At 39.7% G+C, this 24,160-nt stretch overlaps 1 protein-coding gene across 1 annotated transcript in view; it reads right to left on the bottom strand.

The window, feature by feature from the left end:
* LOC148351760 (gamma-aminobutyric acid receptor subunit rho-1-like) overlaps positions 1–24,160 on the bottom strand; it is a 47,479-nt gene that overhangs the window by 15,067 nt on the left and 8,252 nt on the right. The window contains exons 2-8 of the mRNA XM_088354749.1: positions 12,595–12,645; positions 12,183–12,289; positions 8,963–9,030; positions 6,530–6,753; positions 5,934–6,016; positions 4,626–4,766; positions 4,094–4,246 (exon numbers count right to left, since the gene is read on the bottom strand). Coding sequence (XP_088210875.1) covers positions 4,094–4,246; positions 4,626–4,766; positions 5,934–6,016; positions 6,530–6,753; positions 8,963–9,030; positions 12,183–12,289; positions 12,595–12,645 — 827 coding nt within the window. The remainder of the gene's footprint in view (positions 1–4,093; positions 4,247–4,625; positions 4,767–5,933; positions 6,017–6,529; positions 6,754–8,962; positions 9,031–12,182; positions 12,290–12,594; positions 12,646–24,160) is intronic.

Here is a 24,160-nt window from a genome sequence, read left to right as displayed (position 1 = left end):
TTTATTCTTCACTTTAGACGCACAGGATTATAAGACACCACCACACAAGTGTCTCTGTGTTATATTTTTCATACATAAGGCGCAATGGACTATAAGGTGCATGGAATTAGAACTAGAGAAAGAGGTAGGGTTGCACAAAAAACAAATACATACATTTAAATTAAATTACATTTTTTAATGTAAATCTCAACCACTTTATAATTAATTTGTGTGTGTGTGTATGTGTGCGTGTGTGTGTGTGTGTGTGTGCGTGTGTGTTTGTATGTAACTTACAGGCTCGAAAACGACGGGATTGATTTTCATAAATATTTACACTGTTGTACTTTAGGCCTCCGCAAGTGTCTGCAGCTTGGTTTCATGTCAAGGCACACCAAGTAAATGCCGACAAAATTGATAAACATCTGATTTCAGGTGGTCTACTTTCTTGGAATCAATAATGGCAAATTGGGTACTGCAGCTTCCGACCACTGACCATTCCAAACAGCTGAATCCAATCTTCTATCACCATATGGTTTTCACCACTGAAATGAATGAACTTATTCAATATGCTGTCCTTACTCTAAGGTATTAACTTTGTCACACAGCTAGTGAAGGAAGTCCCGGATCACCAGATTTATATTCTCAATTGCTGTTTTTTTGGACATTGGCCTCAATTATTATCCTTAAAGGACCAAAAAATTAAAACAAATTGCAAAACGTTCTGTTAGCTTGCTCACTTTAGAGATACAGTACATTCTAAGCTAAGCTGAGCCAAACTAAGACATTCTAATGGGCCAGCCCAAAGCTTAATTGGGCCCTAAGCAAAATTAGATTTTAAAAATTGATAATCTATTACTTGATTAATTGCATGCAAAAAAAGGCACCCAAAGACCACTCTATGTTTCTTTCCATATGCAATATAATTTACTTGTAACTATACATTAATTATGCATTTCCAATTTCAAATTGTATCCACCAGATTTTCCAGTACTGTATATCAGGCTCACTTTAAATACCTGGCCAATTTGGGTTCTTTGGGTCCACCTTATAGTACAATACAAGTAAGTAAAATACAGTAATAGAAATTCAGTTGTACTCCGAAGCAAGGTCAGACAAGTACAGAGCATGTAGGACGCAGCCTGCCCGCGGCTGTCGGCTGCGCTGGGTCTTGCGGCTTTGGATTGCCACATTAGGAAATAAACAGCTTTTTATTTGTGAGGCTAAAGGAGAAAAAGGATGAAAAACATGCCCAATGAAAACCTTAGATGCCTAGAGCCATAAATGCCATTGAATGGGTTAGAGAAGAGGGCAGACATACAGTGTATGGCTCTTTTCATGAGTACAACTCAGAGATAAAATAAGGGCCGAAGAGCAATCTTCTCTCTGACTTACCACATTAGATCTATTTAAAACTAAAGTAATTTCAAACATACAGTATAGGGCAAAGTTTCAACTACAGTTTACACTCATGGTGTTACACCAACAGATGCTGTTTTGGATGTATGTCTCTAAGGAATCATTTGTATGGAAGCCCCCACCTCGTGTGAAATGGCATTTTGAGAAAAAAGGCTAAAAAATATGTTAATTCCCTGAAACAATAGTTGCACTTTATTGAGTCATTTTTTATAAATCACCAATTAATTAGTATTCATACCACATCACGAGTTTGTTGCTGATTATCTAGCAATTAATTGAAAGATTTTTCCGTGTGATAGTGGCCTTACTGTTTACAGATTTCTTATGTGATAACGGCTTTACCAATATCTGTTAATCTTAGTTAAATTATGGGATTTAGAATATTATTAATTATGAAAATTGAATACAAATATGAATAACTAAGTCAGTCAGCCCACCTACCATGCATAAAACCAGAGAAAAATCAATAATGCCATTTTTGCACGAGGTTAACGATAGTAGAATATTATCAATACAGTACCCACACAAACAGGTACAATACATTCAACTTTCTTTTAGGTACTGTAAATCTGTTTTTGCCTAATAACGCCCTCTGTTTTTCTTTAAACAAAATGGATGTAAATTTAACAGACGGGGCTAATCATGCATGATATGATTGTTAGCTAATGACACCCGAAAGCAACGGAAACAACAGAGAGTTGGCAGCGATTCCGTCAATTGCTTCTCCAAAAACAAGAGAACTTTTTCGGTTGCACCAGCGGCACAGCATTAATATGCTTAATAGGACGGAGCCATGGAAACAGCAGTGCAGATTATTTTCATTCACACATCTCATTAAAAATAATAGCACATCATCAAATAACCCCTAAAGGTCAAATTTGGCCTATATTTTGTTTTTCAAAAATCTTACAGTGAGGTATTATTCCCAACATACATGGTTATAGAATATTGCCCTTTAGCACAACTTACTTAAGGATACTCAAAGTCATTATTATGAATGGGCACAATAATTGACGAATATTATGTTATATATCGGAAAATTAAAGCCTGGTATGCTGCAAAAAATTACAATACCATAATAGCTGTGTATGTTGCTCAGTGCTCAGATATTTGTTCTTTAAGATATTTAATCTTGATCCTAGAATAAAACAAGAATAAAAATCTTTTGCGAAAATGTCGTATCTTAAAGACTGCTAATAATTTTGTTCATTTAAAATAATATGTTCTACCAAATTCCAAAAACATGCTTAAAAAGAGCAACGAGAAGAGATATTTTGCTTGTTTTAAGGACAAATGTTCTAATATTGATGGCCAAGTTAAAATGTCTCTAAAATGCAGATCTTTACACTTAAAATACACAAACGTTTATTTTTTAGTTGAAGGTAGATTTTTTTGATTGTCTTAAGAAATATTTTCTACCTAAATTGGAAAATAAATACTCATCAAAATATTCTATCATATGCTAGATAAGGGTATTTTTTAGATTGGATAAACATTGCAGTTATTTTCAAAGTAGATTTTTTTGGATCATTTGAAGAAATTTTCTCCCTAAACTGGTATAAAAACGCAGCAAAACAATCTAAAATCTGCCAGATAAGGGAATGTTCCTTATTTTACAACAAAATAAGTAAAACTCTCTTAAAATTTGAAAGATGACCCTTAAAATACTCAAGCTTTTCAGCAAAATATGTCACGATTCTGTCACTTGTCCGCTAATAGCCCTCATCTGGGCTCACTCTTTCAGCCCCAGCAGCCACTCATTTCTTAATTATCTCTCTCCCTATTTAAACACTTCATTCTCGTTCACTCTGTCAGTCCGTTAGCGAACCTCAGCACATGCAAGACAAGCACTTTTTGACTCTGGCTTCCGTTTTGATTCTGACCTGTTCCTGCATCCTGCCTGATTCCGTCCCCTGTTTCCTGTATCATCCCCTGTCCCTGACTTCCTGATCATCTCCAGTTACCTGACTTGCTTCCGATCCCCAACCACGCTTCGTTCTCCTATCCCGGCTACCCAACTTGCTTCCGATCTCGACCCCGCTTCCTTCTCCTGTCCCAGCTACCCGACTTGCCACCTGTCACCGGCCGTGAGGGCTTCCTGCTCCTACTGCCCAGCGAGCACCATATCTGTCTTTTTTTTCTCTCGCCCCGACTTCCTCGATCCCTTAATAAAGCATTGTGTGAAACGTTACGCATTTGGGTCCACTGCTTGTTCCGGTCATGACAAAATATGTAAGATTTTGTCTTCTAGTTGAAGGTATTTCGATCATTTTAAGAAATATTTTCTACCTAAACAGAAAAAACTCAGCTAGACAACTTACTTTTTCCTTATTAAACCAAAAAAAAAGTTAAAATTTCAAAACATTAGAAATATTGCACTTTTTTGGCCAATGGGGTGAGATTTTTTTTTCTTTTTTGCATAACGTTAAACTTGCACCAAAAATGCATTTTTTTTCCAAAATTTTCCATTGATAAGAGCATCTCATGCTAATTTTTAATTTGTTAGGGACTTGCAATCAAGTCCTCTTACAGTGGTAAAGTGTTAATCCAATCACAAAAACCAGCTCCAATTTTCATGGGTAAAGTCTTTCGATTTGTGCAAATCTAGGCTACAGAGAAGCCTTGTAGGAGGGATTGTTTTTGTTAAGATTTGTGTGTTTCCCCTAAACCGAAAGGAGGTTGCGGGGGAGGATCTTACCGAGGGGGACCCTGGCAGGTACGGCCCTCCGGTCGATCCAGAAAGACACCCAGGATAACATGACCATGAGGGTAGCGGGGAAGTAAGTCTGCAGCAGGAAGAAGAAGATGTGGCGCCTCAGGGTGAAGTGGATGTACAAACGGTTGTACCAGCCTGGGAAGGACAAACACACACATTCGGTTGTGTGTACAAGCGGTTGATAGGACATGAAACCACTTAAAGGAAAGGTTCCTGCTATTTCTGGCACGGGAAGATAGCAGGCGAAATCCTTTTAACACTTCAGAGGCAGGAAGTGATGCGCGTTCGGAAAAACGCTGCAGGGCCTTCAAAGAGCCGCGCGAGTTGCACGAAGTCATTTGATTTGTCGGATGGGAGTGTCAAAATTCAAAACAGGGGCGAGGAGCACAATTTTTATCGGGTTGATTTAGCTTTGGGAATGGATCCCCAGTGTGGGAGAAGCTACCGAGTTGAATCGGAGTCTTCTCGGACAAGCTTCCGGTTTTGCTGGAATGCGAAGCGAGGAGGAGATTACCTGTGCTGCTGTAGAAAGCCAGCTTGGTGGTGGTGTGAAATTTCTGGATAAGAAACTGGGAAAGGGATATTCTGTCGTCCGTGTTGAGGGATTCGTTGCCTTTCTTCCAGTAAAGCATCAGGTCGTCGTCGGTGTATGCATCTGCGGGGAAGGCGGAACGAGATGGATCATGACAATAGCTCTCCCCGCCTTGAACCATATTACGGCTTTTCTAAAAGTACTTAACTGCCAATAGAAGGAACTGCAAAACTTTCATTTGAGGTGTTTCAATCCAATATATATTACATGTACTGTATAATACTCCACATACTTGTGTAGGTATTTCATTATTGACTATTACCAGCAGAGGAGGGTAGAGTGTCCAAAAGATGTACTCAAGTAAAAGTACTGATACTTCAGAATAAGACAACTCAAGTAGAAGTAAAAAGTGTTCATCCAGGTAATTACTTGAGAAAAAGCAAATAAATATGTGAAAAAAATACTCTAGTACTGAGTAATTGTTGCATTGTCTTATTTGTAGCACACTCAGAATTCCGTTTTGCAATGTCAAATAAAATGATAAGACAATGTCAGAACATGTGAAAAGAATACTATCTGATAATACCGGAACGGAATATTTGTTATCTAGCTTGCATGTGTGAAACAAAGGAAGAGGCCGGTCAGTGGTGGGAAGTCCCAACCCCCAGGAGGCTGGAGCTGTGAGCCAGGGGGTCTTAGAATCTGCAATTCAGTTTCAAGTAAGCCAGCGAGCCAACAAAAGGACCAGCCAAACAAGCTGCACAGAACTAAATCCTGGCCCGCACACAACCAAAAAGGTTCTGACTCAGTTAACCAAGCTACCGGAGAACCTTGATGAGCCAGTGACCTTTTCACAGTAATGCTTAAAGGTTTTTTTTCAAGGTCTTATTTTGTGTAGCAAATTAAAATAATATATTTTATAGCAGTGGAAGTTTTTAATCAGAGTTTTTCTAGTTTGATCCAGTAAGGTAGCCTGGAGAGGAATGGGCACCGCCAGGCTGAACTCGCCTAAGACACACCACAGGAAGTAGTGTCTTTATGACACAGGGGGTTAAGGGATTCGTAAACCACGGACATCACATGTAAACGTATTCAAATTGTACAAACATATAACACGGACTTATTGTCATTGAAATTCAGAACACCAACCCCGTAGCCATTTCGAGAAAAATATATACCATGCCATCTCGTGCTACAAAAAAGAAAGTATGTGATTTTCTTTCCTGTCCGGATAGCACTCGGGAGGCTTTTGCCAAGATGTAAAACGATGAGACGGTGAAATCCACTCACAACTTTCGATCTCCAGGGAGCAGGTCTGTGTATCCAGAGGGAAGCGGCTCAGGTCCATGTTGCACATGGCGGTGACCGTGACTCTAATTAATCAGACACACAAAAAACATAATAGAAGAAGCAATGGTCTCGTGGTCTTTTTGTGCATGAAGAGCTGAAGGGGGATTCCATTATTGAATGTGTTATGAATCTGTTCTCATTGTGCCTTGATAAAAGAACCAATATATTAGTCTCGGACTGTGATTACACTTATTATATTATATAATGACGGATCCCTATTGTCATTCCCTGCATTGGCAACCTGCATAATCTGCCTGAGCTCGCATTAATGATTCAATTTCATCCCTGCTCGTTTTTTTAGTCGACCGTTTTGTCACCTTCACAAAGAAACCCCAGCCTATGAATAATTCAATTTGTTTGTCTAGGAAATGGCAAGCAGGACAGAGATAAAAATGTTCCCCTTGGAACTGCTCTGTGTTGCTAATAAGCTATGGTATGAAGACAGGCATATAATGAACGCCCATTGAAGGTATATTAATAGTTTGAGTTTCCCCCAAAGATACTGCAATGAAACATTTAATGTCTGCTCCCCTTACCTGAGGCTGTACAGGACGTTTCCGTCAGGGTAAACCCTTAGCATGACATTGTCGGTGGTGGTGTCATGGATGAAAGATCGCTTAGAGTGCACAAAGAACATGTCCGGGACCCAAATCTTTTTGACCAGACGACTGTCAAAGGTCATGCTCTGGTTGTTTGTGCTGGGGAAAGACAGCCTTTCGTCCTTCCAGTAGTGTCGTAGATACAGAGTCATGGTGAAGTCCTGCGAGGAAACAATGCACTTTATTAGGCATCCCTGCACATCTGTCGCTGTCAGAGATAATAACAGACAATTTCAGTTGTCTGGGGCTTGATACCCCAGGCTGGGTGAACCATTGCAAGGAGAGTTCAGACAAAGCAAGATTCCTGGACTCTTGGTTTCCCTTTGGTGTCCCCTTAGGAGTGATTAAATAGGTTGTCTGTCGCAAGTCCTCAGCAGTAGGAAAGGATCTGTCCAAACCTTTGGTCTGGATGTTTTGTGGATGGTGCAGTTTAAAGGTGACTCTACAAATGGGACGGAGTCTCCGGATTATAAAACCAAAGAGGGCTCACCCTCTTTGTAGCGCGACACCAAAAGGTATGATTATTACTTGATGTCCTCTTTAGTGTGGTTACTATCCTCCATGATGGTGTTGTAGTATTGAGGTGTGTCACTGCCTATATTTAGTCGTGATTGTATATATTCATCATTTCGAACGTTTTCGTTATTTCAGTAATTAACAGATATTCAGGGGAAGGGGTCTCTAAAACTTCGAGGGGAAACAATTGTAAATTGGGTGTGTAAACAAGCACATTCCTGAATGCCAAGGCGGAGGTGGAAGATTATATCAAGCCAAGTCCAGCGTTAACAAAATACAATTGATTTTCTTCATGCAAAGGTTTAGGGGTTTGTGCAAGATTTCCAAAGGGTGACAAGGCTAGCGTCAGTTAGACAGTGTTTATTACTTATTCATGTGGGATCCCTTTGTTGTTTAATGCTTATTTTTGTAATAAATTCATAGTCAGTTTATGGACCGCCCAACTAGTACAAGAATTATGCTAAGCCGCCTTAGTCTTTGCACTTTGTGAATTTCTACAGCTATTGTCTGGTGCTGATTTATACTCAGATATTTATGTAGATAAAACTTATGAAATGACTACTCATCCTCTTTCAGACTTTGTTTTGACAACCTACCTGCTCTCTACCCAAGAGAAGAGGAAGAGAAGCGAAGGTGAGTTCCATCTCCAGATGGAACACATTTATTAGCCTTCTCTGCTGTGGATCAAGGTCCAACGCAGCAAGAAGTCATATACAAGGATCAATGCAATTGTGGATAGAACGGTGTATAAACTATTGGACCACGTCAGGTTCCTCAAGGGTATATGGTAGTTTTTAAATTCAACTATTTTATGGATTTGCAGAACGTGTTTGACCCTTTGAGAAATTCTATTGGGGTTGTTTTGGAAGTATGGGGTACCAAAAGACTCTTATATAAGTGTTCTGGTCCTTATTTGACTATTATCAGAATTGAGTCCAAATTTCTGGGAGTCAGTGGGATTTCTTTTCAGATGAAAATTGGTTGCTTACAACTTATTGTCATCGATTCCATTTATCATCTTGAATATGACTTGAAAGTCCAGCTAGTGGTCCACTGAGGTGACCTCAGTCTAGATGTCTGATGTTTGTAGATTAAACTGTTGGGATCCAGCACAGCCCCGGCCTACAGATTGCGCCAACGGGCCAATAGACCAGAGGATCCCCACACTTGCCTCTGATCATCCACACCTGACCCTTATTCAGAACCCTATAAATAATGACTGTATGACATTAGAAGTATTTTGATCGTTTCTATCTATTATAATGTTCCTGCCTGCACTTGTGTCCCAACCCTCAGGACTACCTGTACCTTACCAGCTTTAAGTTTTGTACAGACTTTTTTTTGTTTATCATTTGCTCCTCTCTTCTCATGTGTGGAGCGCTTTTTGTCAATTCCTTTTGCCCTCAATAACGTTGTCACTTAGCTCAACTGCGCCTGGGTCCGCCTCCATTAAACTTCTAGCAACTTCTTTTACCATCTTGAGTGTGTAGCAAAAGACAATAATGTGGCTAGAATAGAAAAAGAGGATCTCCAAATCGAAGACAAGGGCCTTCAATTTATTTTCTACTCAGGGATAATATCCTGCCCCAAGGAATACAAGTAGTTAATGGGTGAAATATGAAGTAGCTCAGGCATCAGATGCCCCCACCGGGAATGTCCCAATGGAGGTGAGGCAAAACAGTGAAGGGACCACATTTTTAAGCGGTCTTGGGACACCTTGGGTTCACCTTGGAAGAGCTGGTTGGAGTAACTACGCTTTTATGCCAAGCTGCTTTACTGTGATCCCACCCAAGGGAGGTGAAGTAGATGGATGGATGGATGGATAGATGGACAGAGGGATGTTCATTTGCTCACCATGTCCACTTCTGAGATGGTGTCCAAACTTTCCACCTGAACATCCACTCCGACTGGAATGGGAGGACCTGAAATAAAATGTGACAATGGCAGAATTATGCTAAGTTCATACGGAATACTTTGTGTCAAGGTTTTGCAATAGTCCCTCATAAACCTCATAAAACAGTCTGGATAGTATTCTGGGAGTCGTAGTGACCTATTTCTGCTGTGGTACTCCGCAACATCATTCTGTGATAAGTGCGCAAACACAATAACGTTGAGATATGGATCAAAGTTGATGCAGCAGCGAGATGAAATCGGACCCATTCCTGTCCCTTAATGGAAGTCAGTATGAAATATGATGTCAGAAAATGTTTGCTTTAAAGATACTCAAGTGGTATGAGTCAGTATTTTTTCCGGCAGCACTAATAAATGGAGCAGTTCAAAATAGGCTTTAAGTTTTAGAAAGCTGCTTCAAAAATGTATCAAAAGACAGATTGTGTTTTGATTGAAATATCAAAGCGATATGCTTTTGAGAATATGATTATGACTGTGCTGGTAGAGTTGCATAGAGCGGAACCAAGAAAACCGAAAAATTGACAATGGTTTTGGTCTTTTGGATTAATTAGATCAAATACTTAAATCAACTGACTCATTGATAAGTTTATTCTGTTTTTAATTTTGGACACCTGCAACCTAGATTGCATAGGTTGCAAGTTCATTATTTTGGCTATTTTACCTCATTGTTGTGTTATTTTGAATGTTATGCGTTGACTTTTATATCATTGCCACTCTCAGTCAATAGTGTCTCTGTTTTTTTAATTTCCACACACTTTAGAGTGGATATGGTTTTTGTAACCTAGAAGATTTAATAAAAATAAAGGGCACAGGGGAGGGCTTTTACAACAGAATTGGAATTTGGCATCGTGAGAGTCTTACGTACACTCCTCTCCTGTTCTTCTTGCAAGTTCAAAATTACCGTATTTTCCGCACTATAAGGCGCACCTAAAAACCTTTATTTTTTTCAAAAGCCGACCATGCGCCTTATAATACAGTGCGCCTTATAATACAGTGCGCCTTATTTATGGATCAATATTAATTCGCAAAGTCTTGAAACTAACTTGCCGCCGCCGACTAGATTTTCCCCCGAATGCCAAGTAGTCCGCGGTGTATGCTGGGATTTATTTACAGGCGTTTCATTGGCTAACCTATGTGTCAATCATCAGTTGAATCGATCACTATTGGCTAAAGTTATTCGGAGGTCAAGAGGCGGATCCTTTTTGTCATTTACAGGCTGGCATTGGCTTAAACGGCAAAACAAAGCCTGCCATTGGCCGAAAAAGATGAATGCGTATAGCACGTGGCTGACGGCATACAGAAAGCATTTTTTTTACTATTTTGTATTTGTAAGTATTTTATTCTCATGGATTTACTAAACTCACAGATATAAGAGGACCACGGCTGTACATTATTATGGACACAACGACTTCGGTGAGCTACTCCGGCTTTCTATATTATCCCTGTATCTTGTTTCAGACTGAACTCGATGTTTCTGTGATAAGCAGTGCAGATAATGGATGGAATGGAGTGTCTTTTTTTAAATTAAACTCAATTCCAAGTGTTTATCGTCATATATACAGTAAAGTTGCGAGCGAAAAAGAAAATAGAAACAAAGGAATGGATGGCATTTCTTGAATCCCAAGACTTTAACCTTCCGAATGACGGAACGATGCATTTGAGTGACATCGTACGGACACCGCATCCGCACGTGTTCTCGACACGTATTTGCGTCTTTGCAAGCTTTGGGAATGTTAAGGGGGTAATAAGTTTGACTGAACTATCTGACTGTTTTGTCGACGTTCCCATTGTAGCGCCTTATAATCCGGTGCGTCTTATGTATGTCAAACATAGGACCAAAAACAATTTTTTCGGGGTGCGCCCTATAACCCGGTGCGCCTTATAGTGCGGAAAATACGGTCATTGATGTTTTCACTCTTTATTTTGAGTGTCTACTACATCAGAAATCAGGATCTGTCAGGACAAGAACGGAGACAGGACCCACTTGCGTTACATTTCTCTCAGTTTTATTGGGAATAAAGGAAAGGATTGCACCCACGATCCGGTGATCGCTGGTCGGGGGAAGCAGGTCGCTCTGAAAGAGAAAGTGGGACTTCCGTGGCGAGCGATGGCGGTGTCAGGAACAGAAAAAACGGGTCAGTAGCTGAGGTTTATGAGTTTTTCCTTGCCCTCATGTAAGTTTTAGATCAGCAGATGGTGTAATAATAATCTGTAGTTTGCAATAGTCTGTGGTCTGTGCAGCCCTTTGAGACTCCTTGTGTTTAAGGGCTATACAAATAAACATGACTTTTTTAAGATGGTGATGACAACAGGATGAGATTTATCATGTTTACATTATGACTTGTATATTTTTGCCTGAAGCTGAAGCTTTTCATTGACCTTCTGAACAGTGAAATCATTAATATAAGCATCCAATACATAGTCAAGGCCCTTTTGGTGACTTTAAGATGATATGTGATCTTTCTGGGCCCGAAAAGCATCAATAGCCTCCTGCCAAATGTCTCGTACTGGAGCACTTGCCATAGCGCTCTTCACAGAATGTAGAATGTTGGGCTAGGTCAATTGGTACATGTTAACTCCAGAAAATTTGGTTAATCGATAAATACCACTCAACAGTTCCTGTAAATGTAGATTATTTTTTTAATCACTCTAACTAAACAGGATTTTAGTGACTCCTTTACACAAGATGAATGTAAAATAAAGCCTATCTGAAATGTAATGTCTCTTGATGCCGTGCTTGTTTTAGTGACTCTTAATGCTTCCATTTCATAGCCAAGTCTATTAAATGACTGTTGAGAAGCTTTCTAATGCATTCGCGGAAACCCTGATAATGCTATTTTACCAATAAAAGCCAAACTGTTTATTGTATATTGAACAGGCAATCAGAACTGAAAATCATGTTTTTAATAGAAGACGAATCTGGTGAATATAACCTGCTTTATATACATACAAATCTTCCTTTTTACTGCACAGGAGGCAATAAAGAACAATGCCCGAGTGCCGAAGCGCAACTCGTTTGATAACCCAAGTCGAATGAGAGCCAGGTTTACAGAACTTGGCCCGAGTAAGCGACAGGACGGCACTCGCACGGGCTGCAAATAAGGTCCTTTTTTGCTTGAACAAGCTAAACATAAATGTAATTTTCCCACTTCTTTTGGCTCACCTCCAAACGCCGGCCTCATGGTAAAATCGTGGTCGTCTATCCTAAGTAGTTGCTCCGACTTGGTCATCAGAGATTTTGTCATGTCAGGGCTTCTTTTGAAGATTGGACTGCAGAAATAAAGACAATTACTGTACTGTACTGTAGACACGGGCCATTTCATTGCAACTCCTCGATTTACTTTAAAGGAAATCAATTAATGATTCTTTCTTGCAAGCTCGTTGATTTTTGGAATGGAATAGGATCATCCAAAAATGTTCCAAACCTCTGTTTTGTCGCATTGTGATGAGCAGAATAATAGTACAATGTAGCAGTGCACTAAACAACTCATATTACTGAGTAATTACACATGAATAAATGCATAAAATGCCCCCTTACAAACCTATTAAAGCTGAAAGTACGCAAATTTACTTACCTTCCTGATTTGTGACCTGAACCTCCATCCATTCTTGTTTCCCTTCGGGACCTGATTTTTGGAAAATAGAAAAATGAAAATTAGATTAAATGTGTTGAGCAAGTCAGCCTCACAGTTTGAAAATTCGTAGACCGAGGTGGATTTCGTATTGTTTATTGTCTCTTGTTCTTGCACTTGATGGTTATCTATTCATTAGTCTAAATCAGGGGTCTTCAACCTTTTTCAAGACGAGAGCTACTTTTTGTCACTTATTAGAGCAAAGGGCACCCAGTTGGATATGTGATAATGGAGTAACAACTCACCATTTTATTACTATGATGTTACTATGTTATTACATGTTATTAAAAGGTTAAATATCTCAAATAGGGTAAAATAGACTCAGTCAACCACACAAAAAAAGTCTTTGGGGCGGCAGTAGCTCAGGAGATAGAGCGATCGTTTTAGGATTAAGGGATCCCAGTTCGAATCCCGGCTTGTCCGTGTTACATGTCGAAGTGTCCTTGGGTAAGACATTGAACCCCCAATCACCCCCAATAAGCAGGTTAGCGCCTTACATGGCTGCACAGATCACGGCCGCTATTGGGAAATGTGAAGCACAATGTAAAGCGCTTTGGGAAGTCATTGACTTGAAAAGCGCTATATAAATGCAGATCATTTCAGATCATTTCATTTCATTTCTTTACTAGAAAATTGACCCAGCACTCGTGAGCCATTTTCAAAACAGGTCCGCAGTTAAATCAGCTCTCCTCAGGGGGCACCCTGGTGCCTGTGGGCACCATGTTGGAGACCCATGTTCTAAATCAGTTATTGTAATGCCCAAGACCTATGTGTGATGAAATATTAAGTGTGCATCATGATGGGACATGTGGTTACTTCATAGAGGTGAGCATTTTTCTTCAGTATTTCGTTGTTTTTCCTTAAGTATTTCAGATCAGTCAACTTCCCTAGTTAATTATTGAAATTATTCTTATTAAGCAATAATAAAGGGGTATTACAACTTGTGAGGCCCCTTATTAAGATTTCTCATTGTTTTTGAGTTTTTCCTTGCTCGCATGTTGGTGTCAGATCAGGGGATGGTGTAACTTTCGCCTGTGCAGTCATCGAGACATTTTGTGAATGAGGGCTACACAAATAAATCTGATTTGACTTACAAGCACAGCGCGGCACCTATTTACTCACAGCAATATAAATGTTTTCACACATGGCGCAACGGTCATTCAATAGAATATTTACAGGAAAAAAAAAGAAAAAAAACATTTTAAAAAAGGATTTTAATATGAGCATATAGATGAATTTTCAAAAATGTCTCTTTGACCGGGTGGCACAGCGGCTGGGTGGTTAACACAAAGCCCAATGGTGCAGAGGTTCAGGATTCAAATCCAGTGACCGTAGCCTCCCCGTATGGAGTTTGCATGTTCTCTTGTGCCTGCGTGAGTTTCCACCAGGCACGGTTACCTGAAATTCCCAAAAACATGCGTGTCAGGTTTGTTGGCCGGTCCAAATTGTCCCTAGGTGTGAATGAGTGAGTGAATTGTCTGTCTTTGTGTGCCCTGCAATTTGCTGGCAACCAGTTTAGGGTGTCCCCTGCCTGAGGATAGCTGAGATGAGCTCCAGTACCCCCCGCGACCCTACTGGAGATAAGCGGTGCAGATAATGGATGGATGGATGTCTCTTTGGCCATGTCATTGATTCAGTTTCTTCTTCATGTACAAAACAAAATAAACACAGCGCCCTCTGGCTGAACATAAATAAATGAGTGAATGAATAAATGAGGTTTCATCCAAAAATTAAAAACTGCATTAACCACTAATCAACAACAAAATGGAACACCAACATATTTGCACAAAAATTATCAATACACTAATATATAGATTATATACATAGTGATAATATCTTACTTAGCTCAATGCAAACCAAAATAATAGCCTCACAAATAACATCTATTATCCCTTCCCTCAAGGAATTAACATACTTTATCAATCATTGAAACAAAGAATGTATACAAGCAAAATAGGTACAAATAAAAACAATAATGTACTTATTTATAGATGTGAATAGATGTTTGTGGCCTGTCGTTGATTTATGGCCAGTAAATGGTGTGGCCTGCCTCTCGCTCAAACTCAGCAAGGGTTAGAGCCAATGTTCCCTGTAATTTTCCACGGGTCTGAGCGTTCACACAAAGTCGGTGAGCAACGCTTGAAACAACAGTGAGCAACAGCAATCCCAAGTGTGGCAACTAAGTCAAGATCAAACATGTCCAAAACTTGACATCAGGTTACATTTTGCTGAGTTTCCGGCAATGCAAAAAAAAAATTTCACTTTTGAATGAATTGGCTAAGGTTGTACGGCCTACAAACGTCATTTGTTTGTACAATTCTTTCACAAGATTTCCATTTCTTTTTTTTCCTGGTATCTTTTGTCGCATAATACTAACATTTTTGGGGGCTTATTTAGTTGGTTGCACGATACACAACTGTATTTAATCACATTTTTTTAGTGGAAGAACAATGTTGGCAACAAGATTGACTTGGTATAATTATTTAAATGCAACACAAACTTTTTCTTCTTTTTCCCTGTTTTTTGTATTTTTTTTAATTCCTTTAATGAAATCTCATTGTGTTTATTTTTTTCCTAGCTGTTACTTTTTTCTTTTTGTTCTCTATTTACTTTTTTCCTTTGTTTCTTTCTTTTCTTTTTTTCTGTCTTTTTTTTCTGAATGTTTCCTTCTTTTTACCCCTTCTTTTGTTTCTTTTTTTTCACAACTTTTTTCATTTTGGTATTTTTTTCTTTTTTGTTCTATTCCCCCTTCCTTTAAGTCATTTTGTGCATAATTTTACATAATATTTGGTCATATAGGGATTAATGAAGCAAAAACAACCTGAAGAGCCGTTTAGGACCCGAACGCGCCGGTTTCTTTTAGTGAGCCAAGCCGAAGAAGCCGGTTCTCGAAAAACTCTACTGACTTTACTCAACTTCGTTCTCCTTTGACCTTGACTTCAAAATACTGCATTTAGAACACAACGTCAGGGGAACCCTTGTATTTTTACCTTCATGCACCGTAACTTTGACTTAATTCGCTTCTTAATTAGCAATTTCGAGCCCTGATTTTTGTGAGCTGGCTAGATTTTCTTGTGCGCGGAAAAGCTCTGGGTAGTGCGCAATTGCGCATCACGCAGCTTAGAGGGAACATTGCGCTGGATAGATTTTCTTGTGCACTGAGAATGCGCGGGCAGTGCGCGACTGCGCACACGCGCAGCTTGGAGGGAACATTGGTTAGAGCCAGCTAAACCCCAAACCCTCACTATGGGATTTGGTATAATTGAATGTGTCAAAATAACTCATTCACCTGCTCACTGAGTGAAAACTGATCTTTGATCTCTATCGCAGTCTATGGCACCAAATGAAAAGTATAAAGATTTCACACATCCCTGTCTGAATACTAATGCGGTTTAAAAGTTAAGTCGATGGACTGATTAAGAGTGTGTTTAACTCATGCACTGCAATTGATGTCAATTGATGTCATAGATCTCTTTGAACAGCTGTGAAAATGTTTAATAAAATAAGTAAAATTATCATTCCAGGTAACATTTTCTGGTTCCAAGAGAATATAGTATTGTTAAAAAAAATCACATTATTGTAGTTGTCAATATTTCAATACGTATTGCGTATTTTACTCATTTACTAAAAGAACATTGAGTAATATTTGACCACTAGATGTGGCTGTAATGTGTAGTACGACAGAAAATGAGTGCTACAAAGCACAAGGAAGATTACAAGCTGTGGAGATTCAAAGTGACCCAACGGCATTATTTTTCGCTCATTTTTTTGCCCATAAGCCTTTTGGTTTATGGGTGTACCTGTAGCAGCAAGATGACTGACAATTATGTCAGCTACCTCTAGGTGAGCCTCATGTTATGTCGAATAAGTGCAAATTTCTTGACCTACGAGTATTTAAAAAAAAATGCACTTTTATATGACAGTTCAGGTAATTTTGTTTATTATTTAAATCAAGTTTTTTTTATGAATTAAGTTATTCTACAATGAGCAGGAGCTAAATAATACACACTGTTCCTTTGTATTGCAAATAAATACATTTAAAATACATATAAAAATGGGAAAACAACTAAAATGTTATATACTTAAAAATTTAAACAAAGCACTTTCATTTTCTATTTGCAATGTCTGATTACCATAGTATGCAGTCCGAACAATAATATCTATTTTTTTCCATTTTTTTTGTTTTAGTGCTGTCAGTGACTGAGTAAACTGGGAACTAAATTGAAAAAATAAATTTTCTAGACCACAAGTACACTTGAGATGTTTTGTCTTTTTTGCCAGATTAAAAAAAACGAGTGCAACTTAAATTTCATGCTGTTTCAATGAATTGATTTTTTTATGTTATTTAAAAAAAAAACTCTCACCTTTCAAAGGAGTGTTACACCAACCACTGGGCTGCGAACTGGTTACAGACCGTAGGGTGTTTGTTACCGGGCCGCACGGAAAGAAAAAAAAATGCTACATTTTTCACCCACACTGTATTTACAGACGCTCCCCTACCTACGACCATTCGACTTACGCAAAACGGTAGATACGAACATTTTTTTCAGGATGTCGAAAATATCCGGACATTGCTGTAAGTTAGATTTTGTATTGTGTGTACCTTATTCCGAGTAGAGGACATTACTGTAGTGTCACGGTTGCCATGGCGCCCAATTGGCCCCGCCCGTGTGGCGCCAGCTGCGGCTCATTGACAGATTGGCTTTCCGTGTATTTAAGCACAGTGCTCTCATTTTTTCTTTGTCAGTCCGTCAACGAACCTCTGCCCCGCAAGACGAGGGTTTTGACTCAGTCCTGTTTCCTGTTGGTATTCCCTGTCTGGTATTGTTCCTGTCATTTTGTTCTGTTTAACATCGGTTTCCAGTTTCGTTCCCGTCTATTTTTGTCCTGTTTATTATTCTCTCCAGTTTCCCTTCCCATCTAGTTTGTCCTGTTTATTTTCGATATCCTGTTTCATTTTCTATCCTGTGTCTCATCCTGTCTGGTATCGACCCCCTCTGTCAGATATCAATTGGGGCAATTGGTATCGATCTCGTCGGCCTCTGACTTCCTATCATTTCACGCAAGACTGCTGCCTAACATGCATGACTCCCCATTTCCCGTAAAATAAAAGGCTTGTGTGAGTAATGTCACGCGTTTGGGTCCTGATCCCGTTCTGGTTCATAACATTTAGTGCTTCTTTCTGCCGCTAGCGGCGTGTGGTGCTGTAAGGGGTCACCCAGCATCCATCCCTAAGAAGAAATCCGGCTTCTACTTCCTGATTTGTGTCTAATCATAGCAACGTGTACCATATCACAAGTTTTATTCTGTATTTTTTGATAAAAAAGAAAAAAAGAGAAAAAAGTGCATACATTTTTAAAATATAATTGTTTTGAATTTAAAAAAATGTCGAAGTATATGTGACCTGATCTGTGGGGCAAATATCAAATTTGGGTTTTTGGTATCAATGAGAGGTATAAAAAATGAGCTTTAAAGTTTAGCCTTAGTCAAAGCTTTATGATGAACTATTTTGTTGCAGGGCGGAACGTCAGGGCAGTGGTTAGCGCGTGCGATGCGCAGATCTGAGGTCATGGGTTCAAATCCAGCTACCAACCTTCCTGTGCGGAGTTTACTTGCTCTCCTCGTGCTTGCATGTGGCATTTCCCCTCACATTCCAAAAACTTGCATGTCAGGTTAATTGGCTGGTCCAAATTGTCCCTATCTGTGAATGAGTGAATTGTCTTTCCCTGTGTGCCCTGTGACTGACTGGCAACCAGTTCAGGGTGTCCCCTGCCCACTGCCCAACACCCCTGCGACCCTACTAAGGATAAGCGGTGCAGATAATGGATGAATGGATGGATATTTGAATTATGGCCTTCTAGCCACCTTTTTGTGATCAAAACCTGAGAAAATCATGTTTGAGGTTTTCTTGGCTTTTTTGGTGCAATGTGATTCAAATTATTTTACATTTGAAGGGAAAGTCTGATTTATAAGTTTAGTTTTATCTAAGGCATGTGTACACGTCTAATAAAAAGAATAAGACCAGACTAAAAGACATTTTTAGCACATATCTATTTAAATAGACATTAAAACAACTCTATTTTTTAAAAAATCGGAAATATTAAACCTTTATTGGCGTATTTGTTACTTTCCCTATTTATACGGATTGTGAAACTTGAGAAAAGTGTTTTCGAATGTAATATATTTCAAAATAGCGAATATTTAAAAAACATTTGTTTTCATGATTTTCCTTGTTTTTTTCCTCAGTTATCATCCTATAGCTAAACATAGAACGTTGCTACTAGTGACTCATCTTGGCAGAGCAGTTCACAAATAAAACCGTTATGCATGCATTTGGCAGATGGCAGGACAGGTGGGAGTGTGTTGGGCAGGGAGACAGTTCAGAGTCCTGACAGCCTGATGGAAGAAGCTGTCCTTTAGCCTGCTGGTTCTGGCTCTGAGAAACTGCAGGCTTTTCCCTGACTGCAGCAAGTTTAAGTACAACGTTGTGATGGAGCATTATGGGATATAATTCGGCCAAAACAACTTTGTACTTGTCAAACCGAGAGAAAAAAAAATTGTGCGATGCTTAGATGAAATCAATTCCCTCTTTCTAAGTCATCTATATCCTTAGTGGTCTAGTGATTACACAGTGCACTCTTCTCATTATTAATTATATTTTTTATTTTCATTATAAATGTCATCATTGGGCCAGGCCGTAAGAATATAGTCAGACATTAAACCACTGCTCTATACGGTTTGCTTTTGCTTGATATAATGCATAAGGTCACAGGAGCACGTACAGTATTGCCTCACAAATTCCCCCTCTACGCCACGGCTTTCGGGAGACTGGAGTATGCGCTGATTACATCACTCACACTTCAATCCCAGCATCAATCACACACAGGCCAAAAGGACATCATCTTCTGGTGGCCTCCAATTTGAACGTAGCGCCTGGCTCGCCCCGAGGCGTGCCCCCGTTACGTTACCGGCTTAGCCGGCTTTCGTCAGACCGCATGCGGCACGAGAGCCAGAGAGGGAAGATGAATTCCAAACCCCCGCTAAAATGGATTAATGGAGTAGAGCATGTTGTGACAGACAGAGACAAATCCCTATGACAAGCACGGCCCGACATAAAGACGACGGCACAGAAGCAAAGAAAGAAAACGAGATCGGAGGGAGGGGGTAAGCAAATAAGGGCAAATCATGGGTGCTAGCTGCAGCCGCGGCCGATGGGTGCTACTTGTCTGCTCGCATCCAGCAGCTGGTTCTTAATCCTCTTGGCAGAAACGAGGCTCCAATCCCCTCTCGGACTGTCATCACAATGCGAGCCCGCTGCCTGTCTGGACTCAGTTTTACCTCCCAGGGCCACGGGGGAGCCCACTCCGTCAATCCGCAAGGACCCCCGCGATGCCAATTTCACTGGCGGAAGTGGACGCCGGGGACGATTTTGCCCGCGATTATGTCGGGGAACATGAAAGGCTCCCACGGCGCAACAGTGATAGGAATATCAAACTTTGCACTCCAAAGAGGAGGCGTTCGCGGCCAGAATACAAGAAACAAATCCCACCGTGGGGAGGATTGTATGCTTAAACTTCAAAGCAGGAAAAAAAAAAAAACTCTTTCATATATGAACAATAACTCAAAAAGTGTGTTTCTTTTTGCCAAAAAACTAAAGCATCCACCTACACCAAGGGTCGGAAACAAATGGCTCACGGGCCAGGTTTGGGTTCTTTTCATGAGTACATCTGGCCCGGGGATAAAATTCACTTTTTTATTGTATTTAGACTAGAAGTCCAAAACTGTTTTCTACCACTAGGGGCCGAAGCACTGAAGAGCTTTTCTACCTTTAAGACTGTTAAGAAGAAATACCATTACAATGTTTTTCCTGTGTCCTAGCCAACGAGATGCATCAGAATATACAAAAAGTAAAGTTGCACCAGTCATGATAAAGAGGAGAGGACTTTTAGGCTGATTATTTGTAGATTTCAAATATTTTAAAGATTTGCATCTAAAAAATTGAAAGAAAGACGAATATGGCGGTATTGACCACTCAATTCCCAAAGTGAGAACTGTGACTTGGTCACATAGCTGAAGGGTAAATACATCCGTATCCTTCTCCTTTGGTGTAATTTGTGACATTTTTATGAATGAACTCTGCTCGCACCTTCTTTTGAAATCTTTATTTGACCATAATGATGGCCAAAATGAAATTTAACTATCCTAACTGCGAGAAGAAAACCCAGTTTAAGTGGGATATTTCTTGATATGGGACACAGGATCTTACATTATTATTATTTTAAATCTTATGAAATCGTCAAACGTCAGTGTAATAAAATATTCTGAAGAACTACCTTTTGTCTGGAGATCAGGTTTGACGGCTTTGTTTCATTTTGTCTTAAAATTTATGGTATGGCTCTTTGAATCAAGAAAGTTCCTGAACCCTAACCTATATTCATGATTCAACAGCTATCTCTGCAAAAATGCGATTAAAACAATAATACTGAAGGGATTCAGCTGTGCCTGAGGATTGAAACACCCAAAACAGGGATGTCAAACTCCTTCATAACCGAGGGCCACATCTACGTAATAGCTGTCCTTAAAGGGCCTGTTGTAAATTATGAGAGTTAATATATGTAATTGATTGGTTTGTTAAATAAATGTCACTGCTCCTTAATATAAAATAACTAACGTATTACCTTTTCAAGTCACAAATATTACTACTGTGTAAAGGTGCTGAGCCGTCACTTCGCAGATATGGTAGATGAAAGGCGTTGTGGGAAATGTAGTTTTTGGTCAAAGTACTCTTTTGATCTATATATTTGTAAACTCTCATGGTCTGCATAAAATATTCTGGTGGGCCACATTGGCCTACGGACCATGAGTTATATACATATAACTTAAAACATTAGACTGTGGCCCTCGAGGATTAGAGTTTGATACCGAGTAGGTATAACCTGGGTTCTCACCTCCAGGACCTACTTGGACTTTCACACCCCAGTAAATACTACTACAAGTTTGACTACAACTGATACAAGTAATTCAATTACAACTGATAACACAATAATTACTACAACCACAGGTAGCTAGTGATACTAAAAGTACTACATGTGTTACAAGTACAACTACAAGCGCTACTACTAATATTAAGGCACTACAGAAGAGGAAAGGGCAATAAAGAACTCTTCAAAGTACAATGAATCCATCAAAAAGTGAGGTTTTTTTTCCGCCAGTAAAAAACAAACTCGGCATCGTTTTCATTTTTTACAGTTTGACGTTTCCTCAAAAACAAAAAAATAAAAAAAATGGCAAGGATCGATACCCTCCGGGTGGCCATATTGGAAAAATGATTAGTTGCACAAGAAAACGTCAGCCATCTTGGTCAAATGTTTAAAAAAAAAGCCTTGAAGTAGTTCAGCATTTTCTTTAGGTTTCCCTCCATCTCATAAGCAATCTCTGCAGAAACCTGATTTTAATAATTCTTTCTGATGGGATTCAGCTGTGTCGGAGGTAGAAAACCATAAAAACCATTCAGAACCATAGCCCTTGAAAATCAGATTTTTATATCTATGGATTAGGTACAACCAGGGTTTTCACCTCCAGGACCTACTTGGATTTTCAAATCCGATACCACAATAAATACTACTACGAGTTTGACTACAACTGATACAAGTACGTCAATTACTACTGACAATACAATAATTACTACAAGCACTACTTCAAGTGCCACAGGTACTACCAAAAGTACTACACGTAAGGTTCCAGCAAGCCTATGCCAGCCAGAGGGTGCCATCTAGAGATGGCAAAACTAAGCCCCATAAGCAATGAATGTCATGATTTGCCCATTGCCCTCACCTGTGTCCACTCGTTTTGCCCCAGCTGCTGCATGTTTCCTGATTGGTTCCCCTCCTATTTAAGCTCAACACTCCTTGTCAGTCCGTCAGCAAACCTCAGCACATGCAAGACACGCACTTTTTGACTCTGGCTCCCGTCTGTCCCGTCCTGTCCTGTTTCCTGCCCGTCTGTCCCTGGCTTCTCGATCGTCTCCGGTTACCTGACTTGTTGCGATCTCCGACCATTGCTCCGTTCTGCTTTCCCATCTGCCCGACTTGCTTCCGTTCTCCAAACACGTTCCGTTCTCCCATCCCGGCTGCCCGACTTGCTTCTGATCTCCGACTACGCCTCTTTCGCAAGGGCTTCCTGCTCCTCCTGCCCAGCAGGCACCGGATCGCTGTTGTTTGTTACTTCAGATACTTCAGCAACGCCTTGTGTGTTATGTAAGACGTTGCATTATAACCAGCCTCGTTGTTGAATGGGCTGTGTTTTTTGTTATTAAGTTCTTATTCCTTCCTCTTTGAAGCGTCCCTTGTTCAAATCCCCCTTCATATTGAAACCTTTAATTTGACACTTCTGTCTGCGTCTGGATCCTGTCTCGCAACCCGTAACACTACATTTGTTACAAGAACTACTACTAAGATTAAGACACTTTACAGGAAAGTATTTTACCACTTACAAATACAAGTATTGTATCCAGGCAACTCGTACCTGGCAGTAATAGGCAGAAATTACTCTGGGATTGTTTGGTATAGATTTGTGCTGTCAAAGAATACAATTTAATTTAATTTAAGTATACAATTTAATTTGTATTCTTAATACTGTACGTTTATAAATATCACATATCTCATGCATGTAATGATTAGTATTTGATCTTCTTTGAATTGTTTTGGAGTAGATTGGTACATTAACCAATATATTATGGGTGTTTTAATTGTATATTACAAGTTTTTACGTACTTATGAATAGTTAGACCTGGAAATTGTTATCAACATCTATAATATAATATGTTATAGAGACAGTATGTGCATTGTTGAAGAATATTTTAAATACAAAAAATATACTGGAAATTTAGGGGGGTATTAGCTTTTGAATGAGCATATGCATTGTACAACTATACCTTTTTTGAATATATGTTTTCTATTTTGCCCTTAACTGACAATATTTAAGTTACATATAATATACCGGAAATTTAAGGGGTTCTAGTTTTTGATTGAGGATATGCATTGAAGTACTATACCTCTTTTAAATCCATACATCCATCCATCCATTATCTGCACCGCTTATCCTCAGTAGGGTCGCAGGGGTGCTGGAGCCCATCCCAGCTATTGTCGGGCAGTGGGCAGGGGACACCCTGAACTGGCTGCCAGCCAATCGCAGGGCGCATAGGGACAGACAATTCGCTCGCTCATTACCACCTAGGGTCGATCTGGAACGGCCAATTAACCTAACATGCATGTTTTTTGAATGTGTGAGGAAACCGGAGTGCCCGGAGGAAAACCACGCAAGCACGGGGAGAACATGCAAACTCCACACAGGAGGTTCGATCTCATGACCTCATAAACTGTGCCGCATACGCGCTAACCACTGCGCTGCCATGCTGCCCCTCTTTTAAATCGTTGTTTTATTTTTGCCCTAAATTGACAATATGCCGATTATTTTTATTTCTTAAGGAATGTTCGAAATGAAAAACAAA

This window comes from Urocampus carinirostris, chromosome 15, assembly GCF_059441175.1.
Source record: "Urocampus carinirostris isolate Australia breed hairy pipefish chromosome 15, RoL_Ucar_1.0, whole genome shotgun sequence".
NCBI lineage: Eukaryota > Metazoa > Chordata > Actinopteri > Syngnathiformes > Syngnathidae > Urocampus > Urocampus carinirostris.
Note: the sequence above shows the minus strand (reverse complement) of the source record. Positions and strands in the feature narration are given on the sequence as shown.